The following is a 12,191-nucleotide window of genomic DNA, read 5'->3' on the forward strand; positions in this document are numbered from 1 at the left end:
TGTTTTTAAAAATTCTCAAGGTCAAGGACCAGGCTCGCAGGAAAGTAGTCTGACACAGGACAAACAGCCAAGAGGCGAGTCTGCTAGAATATGAGCGTTTTATTCCCCGCAGCGTCGCCACAACCAGGTCTCATACTTACAACGGGTCTGGCTTATACTCACTCTACATGTTCCCGGAACTGGGAGCCGTCAGTTCTCGTAGAGCGGTTGCCAACAACCCACGCTCGGCGGTTAGACGTAACCCCGGAGCAGACTCCCGGGTCTGGTTTATACTCACTCTACGTGTTACCGGAACTGGGAGCCGTCAGTTCTCGTAGAGCGGTTGCCAACAACCCACGCTCGGCGGTTAGACGTAACCCCGGAGCAGACTCCCGGGTCTGGTTTATACTCACTCTACGTGTTACCGGAACTGGGAGCCGTCAGTTCTCGTAGAGCGGTTGCCAACAACCCACGCTCGGCGGTTAAACGTAACCCCGGAGCAGACTCTACCGAACTGGAGACTTTTCCAGCTGATATACTCTTTTCCAGATATAAACATTCATGTGAACAGCAGAGCAAGGCTAAAAAACACATTCCATTCTGGTTACATACAGATAAGAAGATTCACACGGGGAGGTGTGTAATAAGATTCACACGGGACTAAGCAACACCTCCATTCCGGTTAGATTCACACATGTATTGGGACACAATTTTAACCCTTTCACCACATTCCACTGCTTGGCCCAATACATGTGTTGCATTATGATTCACACATGTATTGGGACATAATTTTACACCACATTGGCCCACCCATCTTCAGCTGCTTCATCAGTAACCTTCCCTACATCATAAAGTGGGAAATGGGGATATTTGCCAATTATTGTACAATGTTCACTATCTGCAACTCTTCAGATATTGAAGCAGTCACATTCAAATAAGACTAGATCTGGGTAATGCCCAGGCTCGGTTGACAAATGGCAAATATCATTTTATGCCACATAAATGACAATACCTCTTATTGAATAGAGTCTATCTAACCACTGCCCTTGACGATCAGTGCTATTAGGAGGAGAATGTGAGGTCTGCAGATGCTGGAGATCAAAGTTGAAACTTTATTGCTGGAACAGCACAGCAGGTCAGGCAGCATCCAGGGAACAGGAGATTCGACGTTTCGGGCACAGGCCCTTCTTCAGGATCACTGAATCCCCCACTATCGATATCCTCGAGTTTACTATTGACCACAAACTCAACTGAACTCATCATATAAACACAGTAGCTGCAAGAGCAGGTCCCAGATTAGAAATACTGCACTGAGTAACTTGCCTCCTGACTCTGCAGAAGTTGCCCACCATCTACAAGGCAAAGTCAAGAGTGTGACTGAATACTCACTATTTGTCTGAATGCATGCAGCTCCAACAGCACTCAGGAAGCTTAAACACCATTCAGGACAAAGCTCACTTGGTTGAAACATTCTCAAACATCCATCCATTCCAGCACTGAAACTCAGTAGTAGTAGCAGTGTTACTATCCACAAGATGTACTACAGAAATTCACCAAAAATCCTCAGCACCTTCCACACCCATGACCACTCCCATCTAGAAGGACAAAGGCAGTAAATACATGGGAGCACCCCCACCAGCAAGTTATCCTCCAAGTCACTCACCATCCTGACTTGGAAAAATATCGCTATTCCTTCACTGATACTGGGTCAAAGTCCTGAAATTCTCTCCCTAAGGGCATTGTGGGTCAAACTACAGCATGTGGACTGCAGTGGATTAAGAAGGCAGCTCACGACCACCTTCATGCGCAATTTGAAATGGGCAATAAAGCCAGCGTTGCCCACATCCCATACATAAATAATAATTTTTCAGCACAATATTGCTTTCATCTTTTGCCTCTGTATGACATGATGGTGGTTACTGGAGACCAGGCAGGTCCTGGGTTGGATCAATGTTCAGCACTGATTTCGTATTGAAAACCAGTTAGTTTGGGGAATTAGTTCAAGAGAGACAGGTAATGGCATTCAGACTATGGATTACTATCCAGTGATGTGTAATAGAACCTGATGGACAGATCAGATAGAGACAGTGTGAGGCTGTGACAGCTACCTTGGATGTGCAATTAACTGCTCAGCTTTGCATTTGAAGAATTGGGTGTGTTAGCAGAGGACCTTGAACTCCTGTAGGATCCACACTTTCGGTATCCAACGGAATTGACGTCAGCTGGGATGAGATTGGGCAACTGTTGGGAAAGGCACTTAAATGGCCAATCCTTAAAACGAAGCATTCCCATTGTAGGGAATTGATTTGCAGGTAACAATTTATGACCGCTTTGAATATCCTGAATTGTAATATCAGTAATAAAGTTCCAAACAACCTTTCCTCTTGTTTTGCACTGTTAGGAACCACATTGCTGGTGAGGAATTTGTTTGGGTGCAGAGCACCCTGTCAAATGGACAGTTGAATATTTTTCAAGTTTTGTGTGTTCCCCTTTTCATATGATGAATAGAAACTGTCAGAAATACTAAGCCATTCTGGTAGCATGTGTGCAGTTAACATTTCTGGTCTTGTGTCTAAATACTGTACAATATTTTTGGTTGTACTTTTAACGTGAGGTTGGCTGTGAAGTTGCTGCAAAATTAGCATTTTATTATTTGTAGTATTGTAATTGGGTTATCAAGTTTCAAAATTGAACTTTTCTTTAGGACATCCTAACCCTTATCCAAATTAACCCCCTTTTTCACTTTAAGATTGTTACAAAAGTACCATCGTAGACCATGCATTTCAGAGAACCAAGACATCTACAGGAAATGTTTCCAGTTAATCTCTTGGTTAGAAATAAACAAAACTAAGCATGAACCTGTATTGAGCCCTTAAACACCTTTGAGCAAACTAAAAGACTTTATAGCCAATGAACTTCCTTTGAAATTTACTCCCTATTGTGTAGGAAATGATCCCCCATGGGAGATTGGTTAGCAAGGTTAGATCTCATGGAATACAGGAAGAAACGGCTGTTTGGATACAGAACTGGCTCAAAGTTGGAAGACAGAGGGTGGTGGTGGAGGGTTGTTTTTCAGACTGGAGGCTTGTGACCAGTGGAGTGCCACAGGGATCGGTGCTGGGTCCTCTACTTTTTGTCATTTACGTAAATGATTTGGATGCGAGTATAAGAGGTACAGTTAGTAAGATTGCAGATGACACCAAAATTGGAGGTGTAGTGGACAGCGAAGAGGGTTACCTCAGATTACAACAGGATCTGGACCAGATGGGCCAATGAGCTGAGAAGTGGGAGATGGAGTTTAATTTCGATAAATGCAAGGTGCTGCATTTTGTGAAAGCAAATCTTAGCAGGACTTATACACTTCATAGAGTCATAGAGATGTACAGCATGGAAACACATCCTTGGGTCCAACCCGTCCATGTCGACCATTTATCCCAACCCAATCTAGTCCCACTTGCCAGCACCCGGCCCGTTGCAATTGTACCAGACTCCTCCACATCCTCTGGCAGCTCATTCCATACACGTACCACCCTCTGCGTGAAAATGTTGCCTCTTGGGTCTCTTTTATATCTATCCTGTCTCACCCTAAACCTATGCCCTCTAGTTCTGGACTCCCCAACCCCAGGGAATAGACTTTGCCTATTTATCCTATCCATGCCCCTCATAATTTTGTAAACCTCTATAAGGTCACCCCTCAGCCTCAGACGCTCCATGGAAAACAGCCCCAGCCTGTTCAGCCTCTCCCTGTAGCTCAGATCCTCCAACCCTGGCAACATCCTTGTAAATCATTTCTGAACCCTTTCAGGTTTCACAACGTCTTTCTGATAGGAATGAGACCAGAATTGCACGCAATATTCCAACAGTGGCCTGACCAATGTCCTGTACAGCCGCAACATGACCTCCCAACTCCTGTACTCAATACTCTGACCAATAAAGGAAAGCATACCAAACGCCGCCTTCACTATCCTATCTACCTGCGACTCCACTTTCAAGGCGCTATGAACCTGCACTCCAAGGTCTCTTTGTTCAGCAACACTCCCTAGGACCTTACCATTAAGTGTATAAGTCCTGCTAAGATTTGCTTTCCCAAAATGCAGCACCTCACATTTATCTAAATTAAACTCCATTTGCCACTTTTCAGCCCAGTGGCCCATCTTGTCCAGATCCTGTTGTAATCTGAGGTAACCCTCTTTGCTGTCCACTACGTCTCCAATTTTGGTGTCATCTGCAAATTTACTAACTGTACCTCTTATACTCGCATCCAAATCATTTATGTAAATGACAAAAACTGGAGGGCCCAGCACTGATCCTTGTGGCACTCCACTGGTCACAGGCCTCCAGTCTTAAAAACAACCCTCCACCACCAACCTCTGTCTTCAACCTTTGAGCCAGTTCTGTATCCAAATGGCTAGTTCTTCCTGTATTCCATGAGATCTAACCTTGCTAATCAGTCTCCCATGGGGAGCCTTGTCGAATGCCTTACTGAAGTCCATATAGATCACATCTACTGCTCTGCCCTCATTAATCTTTTATTACTTCATCAAAAAACTCAATCAAGTTTGTGAGACATGATTTCCCGCGCACAAAGCCATGTTGACTATCCTGAATCAGTCCTTGCCTTTCTGAATACATGTACATCCTGTCCCTCAGGATTCCCTCCAACAACTTGCCTACCACCGAGGTCACGTAATGGTAAGGTCCGAGGGAGTGTTGCTGAACAAAGAGACCTTGGAATGCAGGTTCATAGCTCCTTGAAAGTGGAGTCGCAGGTAGGTAGGAATGTGAAGAAGGCATTTGGTATGCTTTCCTTTATTGGTCAGAGTATTGAGTACGGGAGTTGGGGTGTCATGTTGTGGTTGTACAGGACATTGGTTAGGCCACTGTTGGAATATTGCGTGCAATTCTGGTCCCTTTCCTATCGAAAAGATGTTGTGAAACCTGAAAGGGTTCAGAAAAGATTTACAAGGATGTTGCCATGTTGGAGAATTTGAGTTATAGGGAGAGGCTGAACAGGCTGGGGCTGTTTTCCTTGGAACTTCAGAGGCTGAGGGGTGACCTTATAGAAATTTACAAAATTATGAGGGGCATGGATTGGGTAAATAGGCAAAGTCCTTTCTCTGTGGTCGGGGAGTCCAGAACTAGAGGGCATAGGTTTAGGGTGAGAGGGGAAAGATATAAAAGAGACTTAAGGTGCAACTTTTACAACAGAGGGTTGTACGGGTATGGAATGAGCTGCCAGAGGAAGTGTTGGAAGCTGGTACAATTGCAACATTTAAGAGGCATTTGGATCGGTATATGAATAGAAAGGGTTTGGAGGGATATGGGCCGGCAGGTGGGACTAGATTGGGTTGGGATATCTGGTCGGCATGGACAGGTTGGACCGAAGGATCTGTTTCCATGCTGTACATCTCTATGACTCTATAAATGTGCCACCAGGTGACCTGCCAGAACACCACCTCTTCAAATCATTTCTATAGATCATTTATCTATCTGGGGGAGATGATGGGATCACTGTTTCTATTTATCCAAAATGCATCTTTAAGAGCACAGCACTACCTCAATACTGTATGAAAACGTCAGTATAGAATTAGCGCTGAGGTATTTAATTTAAACCCACAAAACTACTGTAACTATAGACACCTAAACGAAGGGCTACTTTTGCGACAAGGAAGGTCAGTAATCTGATACTTCTGTTTAATGGTGAAAATAAGATGGTGATTTCTGTCTGACCATAATAGCTGAAGGCTTCTGTAAAGATACCTCCCCCTCCTGCCCCAATACGAATTTCCACTGGTGTGGTTCAGTGCGCGTGCAAAGGCATTGAACTCTGATGAATCAACTTTTTTACCAGTTAAATAAAGGAACTATTATACAAGTTAGGTGAAGTGACATTTACAATCTGGGCAAAATTGTCTTGTGGTCATGATTAAGTGGTCAGAAGTACACCCCAACAGTTGTCAAATTGCTTGATAAAAATTGTTAGCTTGGTAAGCTGTTTGTTCCACCCAAAGAGTGAGATTGTTTGCTGAGGATGATTATATTACTTGCCTGGAAAAAGTCAACTTCTTTTTCTAATCCAGGTGAAGGTGGAATTCCTGAAAGCATTCATCGTGTGAATCAGATCACGGGGACTGACATAATCTTCCAAGAAATTGATCTACTTGATGAATCTGCTCTAAGCAATCTGTTTAAAGAGGTACCACTTGGAATCCAGATGCTTGTAACCAGCTTTCCTTAGCTTTTTAAATTTTAGTTAAGGTTTAGCAATACAGTTTATTTTTTGTGCCATCACTCAGGTTGCTGTTTTCCATTGTCCAGCTCATCTGCTGCCAAAAACCTCATTCATGTCTTTGTTATATCGAGATTTAACTATTCCAGTGCACTGCCAGCTGGACTCCTTTTTTATTTGTTGATGTGAAGTTTGACTCTTAATTGCCCTCGTCAGAAACAATGATCTTCTGTTTGGAATCATGTGTAGGCTAGACCCAGGTAAGGTGGGGGTGGCACGGTGGCTCAGTGGTTAGCACTGTTGCCTCGCAGCACCAGGGTCCCAGGTTCAATTCCAGCTTCTGATATTGTCTTTGTGGAGTTTGCACATTCTCCCTGTGTCTCTGTGGGTTTCCTCTGGGTGCTCAGTTTCCTCCCAAGTCCAAAGATGTGCAGGTTAGGTGAATTGACCATGCTAAATTGCCCACAATGCGATGTGCATGAGGGAGATGGGTCTGGGTGGGTTACTCTTTTGGAGGGTCGGTGTGGACTGGTTGGGCCAAAGGGCCTGTTTCCACACTGTAGGGAATCTAATCTAATTAATCTAAGGTTGGCAGATTTCCTTCTATAAAAGAAATTTTTCTGCAAATTTAGATTTCCTTCTCCAGAAGCATAAATGACCATTGACAGTGGCTACATGGTTGCCACTGTGCCAGATATTATTGAATTCAAATACCACCACCGTGCCATGATGGAATTTGAACCCATGTCCCTCGAGCATAAAAAATATGAGCAGGAACTGCCAATTTGGCCCATCAAGCTTGCTCTGCCATTCGTTAAGATCATCCAACCTCTAGGTGAAGAGATTTCTCCTCATTGGAGTACAAAATGATTTAACCCACATCCTTAGACTATGACTCCTGGTTCTGGATTCCATTGCAAAATCAAGCATTGGACCATAGACGTATAAAAATAGAAGTGGGAGTAGGCCATTCAGACTTCAAACCTGCTTTGCATTCAGATGATCAGCCATGACTAATCATGATTATATTTTTTGTTTTTATCCCTGCCACTGCAGGAGAAGTCTTATAAGCATTTTATCCTCTCTGCTCACTTGTTTGAGATTTGAGGCTTGTCAAGCTGGAAGTTAGGCATAAATTATTTTATTGTTACAAATGTGAATGCACAAAATTCATTGGCTGCAAGTACTTAAAACATCTGGAGATTGTGAAAGGTGCTGTATAAGTGCAAGCTTGTTCTTAAAATATTTTGAAACACTTGCATGGTCATATTCACGCATTTAGCGATGGGACAGCATTTCGCAGTAGTCAGATGATTATTTCATAATAGTATTGGAACTAGTAGTTTTATTTTGTTGGTTGAAATGTTTGGGACTAAGTATAGTGAATTACTGTGCTGTCCTTACGAACAGTTGATGACTTGAGTTTGAAAGCACTTACATTTTTGCAAAACAAAACTCCTCTGCATATAACTACGTTGTTCTTAACTGTGTGATTATCGTCAAATTTTATTTGCAGAGGACATTTTGGGCTTAATCTGTAACACTAAATTGATGAGCTGTTAGTGTTAAAATCTATTTATTGCTATTACAGATGAAAATTAACACCTTCACTTAAGTGCAATAAATCTAATTTCCAATGAGAATGTTTCTAGGATGGTGTAATGCCTCAGGCGTTCTCCAGCCACGTGTAAACTTGATGATTAGAACAACTGATTTAAGTGCATTTTAGTAATTAGCATAACTTTCCTTTTCCAGCACAATTTCTCAGCTGTGATCCATTTTGCTGGGTTGAAGGCTGTTGGAGAGTCTGTCCAGAAGCCTCTTTTATATTATAAAGTTAACCTGACAGGAACAATTAAACTTCTGGAGGTAAGTGTGCTAAGTTAGGAAGTTCCTCTGTAAGATAAACTGTGGGACAGTTGAGAACATAGTGTTTAGGGCTGTGGTGCTTGCTTTTCTTTATGCATTGACAAAGACAGTGTCAGTAAGGTAGGTATGTGTTAATTCTAGCTGTTAAGATGAAACCCAGATTTTGAGCATGGATCAGTTCATGGAATTTGACTTATATTTCTTTCTCCTATTGAAAGCAATAGTGTGTGCTTTGGATTAAAATATCTAAGTTTGCTGGTTATACTGGAAGGATAGACATAAAGGAAAAGGAGGTGGGTTAGTTTTGTTATAAAGGAAGATACCATTGTGGTGGTGTGTAGATATACAAATGGAGCATGCTATGGAATCGGGTTGGGTGGAAATAGAGAATAACATGGGAAAGAAGTCACAAATGGGAGTCATCAGAAGGCTCCCAAAGAGTTGCTTTGCTGCTGGGACAAAGTACAAATGAGAAAATGTTGGAGGTGTGTAGGAAGGGCATTGCCATGTTTTGGGTGATTTTAATCTGTGTATTGACTAGACGCATCAGATGTGCAAGGGTGACCTGGAAGATTGATTTGAAAAGTGCATCAGGGATTGTTTCTTAGAGCAGTATTTTACGCAACCTACCTGGGTACGGCCTATTTTAAATCGGGTAGGATTAATAATATCCTTTGTAGTTAAGGATCCTCTATGGAGTGTAACAATCATAAGTGGTGCAATTTCAAATTCAGTTTTGGAAAGCAATTTGAATCTCAAACGAGTATCCTCAACTTAAACAAGGGCAATTACAGATGTACGAAGGAAGTTGTCTAAGTAGATTGTTGGGATCAGAAATGTTGCAAACTGTGAAATGAGTGGGTGAAACTGTAACAGGCAGGTTCAGTATGGGGCAGTGAGAGATTGTTCACTTGGGACTCAATAACATTTTTTTTGGGATCCATGTGCAGATGTCAGTAAAAACAACAGTAAACTGGTACAAAAGTTGTTAGAAGTTGCTTACACTTCAAGGAGACAAATAGTAGGAGGTGGAAAATTTGCTGCAGTTGTTTACATCGCTAATTAAACCAATCTGAAGTATTGCATTAATTCCCTGGAGACTGTCCCTCAGGAAGGATACATTGCAAGTGATATAGTGCATATTCCACAATGACGCTGGGGCTAAAATGGTTAAGATCTGAGCTCAGGTGGCCTGAACTTGTATTCTCGGGTACAGAAGATTAAGAAGTGATCTGATTGAAGACCTTAATTGGTTATAGGAGAAACTGTTTCCTTTGCTGAGCTTTCTTGATAAAGGAGCATTACCTTTAAAATCAGAGGTGGGCCATTCAAGGGTGAAGTCAGCAGGCATCCCTTCATAAAAAGGACAGTGGAAGCTGTTGCTGCGAGGTCAATCGAAAAATCAGAATTTAAAATGATTTTTGATAGGCCGAGTTTTGAGGAATGTGGAACCAAGTTAGCTGAATGGAAATGTATTTTAAATCGAGCATAAGGTGGGAAATGAAAAGATGAGTAGATGAAGTTTAAAAAATAGATCAAGTGTGACCATATTAATTAGTGGAACAGACTTGAGGCTAAATACCCTACTCCTGCTCTGAATTTCCTAGAAGTGCAGATAACTCTCTGAATTCATGTTCACAGCTGTTATTCTTTGTTTGTGACCCAAATCTCAGATTTGAATGAGCTAGTTCACTATAGAGTGGGGGAAAGGATCATTGCTGAATGCAAGTCTTTCGCAAACAGAGTTCAGGCACAAACCACAGGTGATTAATTTTGTTCGTTCCCTTTCTTTCTCATTCCTCCACTTCCGTCTCCACCACCACCACCACCTCTTCTGCCTCCCAACCCCATAAGCCTGCCTGCTGTCACTCAGTACACCACCATTGATCTATTACCAATGTAGACAGGATTAAGTCTGCCACTTTGTTCCTCACTCTGCAAGGCATTTGCCATCTTGTATAACCGCTAATGTGGTTGGCTGCTTTTTTGTGAGAGGTTTAGTAACATGTTGTATAGTGTATGGTTGTGATGCCCCATAAAAGATTGGAAATTTGTGCATATGGCAATGGGAAGAAATTATATTGTCTACCTCTGCTTACCTGTTGTATATTTTAATAATTAGCTGTTACTTTTGAAAGAAGATTTGGGTGAGCTCTATTTGTTTTTGTGAGGCTGCTCAGACATCGAGGGTAAATACACATATTTGTGGTTATAAATGATACAGTATTTGGAAACAATATCATTTTCAAGTTCCTCATTCTCCAGATTTTAAAATGTCAGCACCAGCATAAGTGGTAGGAGTGTGAGCTGTGAGGAGGATGCAGAGATGTGTCGATGTATTGTGGACAGATGAAGTATAATGTGGATAGCTGTGAAATTATTCGCTTCGGTTCCAAAAAAAAACCAGAAAAGCGGTGAATTATCTGAATAGCTTTGATTGGGAAAGCGGGGAGGTGCAACAAGACCTTGGTTCCTCTGTACACCAGTTGGTGAAAGAAAGAAAGAAAGAGAGTGCATGTGGTGGGTTGGTCTTTATAGCAAGAGGATTCGCCTATAAGAGCAAGGGTGTCTGACCTTGTACAGGGTCTTGATGAGACACACGTGGGATATTGTGTGTTGTTTTGGTCTCCTTAATCTGGCAAAGGGTGTCCTAGACATGAAGACAGTGTAGCAAAAGTTTACCAGACTGATTCCTGGGATGGCAGGACTGACATATAAAGCGAGACTATCTGTTATGATGATAGTCACTGGACTGGATCTCAGAGAAATCTATAAAATTTTAATAGGATTAGACATGGTAAATGCAGGAAGGATAGTCCCAATGACGAGGAAGGCCAGAACCAAGGGGTCACAATCTAATGATACAGGGTAGGCAATTTAGCAATGAGAAATTTCTTCACCCAGAGAGTGGTGAGCCTATGGAACTCTTTGACACAGTGTTTGAGGCCAAAGCATTGAATATTTTTGAGGAGTTATATTGGGTCAAAGGGATCAAAAGCATATGGGGCTAAAACAAGAATAGGTTACTATGTTGGATCATCAGCCAAGATCATATTGCATAGCACGACAGGCTCAAAGGTCTTTAAATTTAGCCTTGTTAGTACAGATATTGAATATAACATTCTGGCACATTTTAAATCTTTTAAGTCTGTAGTGTACTTGAATAACTTTGCTCTTACACAGTGGTCTGACCGCAAATGAGCAGCGTGATTTTCAGACTATTGGACGGTTGCCTTTACTGAAAAGGTCTTTGAAGCAGAAATCTGGGAAATTGTGAATCTGCAATTACAGACTGGATTTAATGAAGTCACACTCTGAAAGCTCATGTTTTCAAATAAGTCCATTGGACTATAACCTGGTGTTGTGTGATAAAATGAAGGCAGAGCCTCAAGTGAGTGCTGAGTTAAAATTGTAGCTTTCATTCAGTCTTTCAAACCTCAGGGCTTGAGTATATTTTTGACCTGTTCTCACTACAGATGCTGTTTGAGTGTGTCCTGTCAAGTTTGCAGTTTGCATTTTGCAAATGGAAAATGTAATTACAATCACTACAAATTGGAAAGACCTGTCATTGAGAAATGAGAGGTCGTTGGTAAGGACATTACCCAAAAGGATGTTGAGGTTGGTTTTCGATGATGTGAACTTTGAATTTTTGAATGATTTATCCTTTTCTTTTGTTGCCTTAGACAATGAGAACATATGGTGTTAAAGACATTGTTTTCAGCAGTTCAGCAACTGTATATGGAAATCCCAGTTACCTGCCCATCGATGAGGCACATCCCGTTGGCAGCTGCACTAATTCTTATGGAAAAACAAAGTACTTCATTGAAGAAATGATTAAGGATCTCTGCTACGCAGAAAAGGTATTTCTTACCATTGTATGAGTTTGGCACCTGTTGAAGTTGTCAGACCGAAAGTAGGCTGTGTATAATGTTAGGTAAAAACAATGACTGCAGATGCTGGAAACCAGATTCTGGATCAATGGTGCAGGAAGAGCACAGCAATTCAGGCAGCATCGAGGAGCTTCAGCAAAATCGACGTTTCGGGCAAAAGCCCTTCATCAGGAATAAAGGCAGAGAGCCTGAAGCATGGAGAGATAAGCTAGGGGAGGGTGGGG

General features: G+C 42.0%; 1 protein-coding gene across 4 annotated transcripts in view; it reads left to right on the forward strand.

Moving 5' to 3' along the window:
• The window catches only part of gale (UDP-galactose-4-epimerase), a 32,819-nt gene that overhangs the window by 6,856 nt on the left and 13,772 nt on the right, over window positions 1-12,191 (forward strand). For all 4 annotated transcript variants that reach the window (XM_043717747.1, XM_043717746.1, XM_043717748.1 and 1 more), the window contains exons 4-6: window positions 6,060-6,175; window positions 7,964-8,077; window positions 11,761-11,937. In XM_043717747.1, coding sequence (XP_043573682.1) covers window positions 6,060-6,175; window positions 7,964-8,077; window positions 11,761-11,937 — 407 coding nt within the window. The remainder of the gene's footprint in view (window positions 1-6,059; window positions 6,176-7,963; window positions 8,078-11,760; window positions 11,938-12,191) is intronic.

The sequence above is a fragment of the Chiloscyllium plagiosum genome, chromosome 27 (assembly GCF_004010195.1).
Source record: "Chiloscyllium plagiosum isolate BGI_BamShark_2017 chromosome 27, ASM401019v2, whole genome shotgun sequence".
Classification (NCBI taxonomy): domain Eukaryota; kingdom Metazoa; phylum Chordata; class Chondrichthyes; order Orectolobiformes; family Hemiscylliidae; genus Chiloscyllium; species Chiloscyllium plagiosum.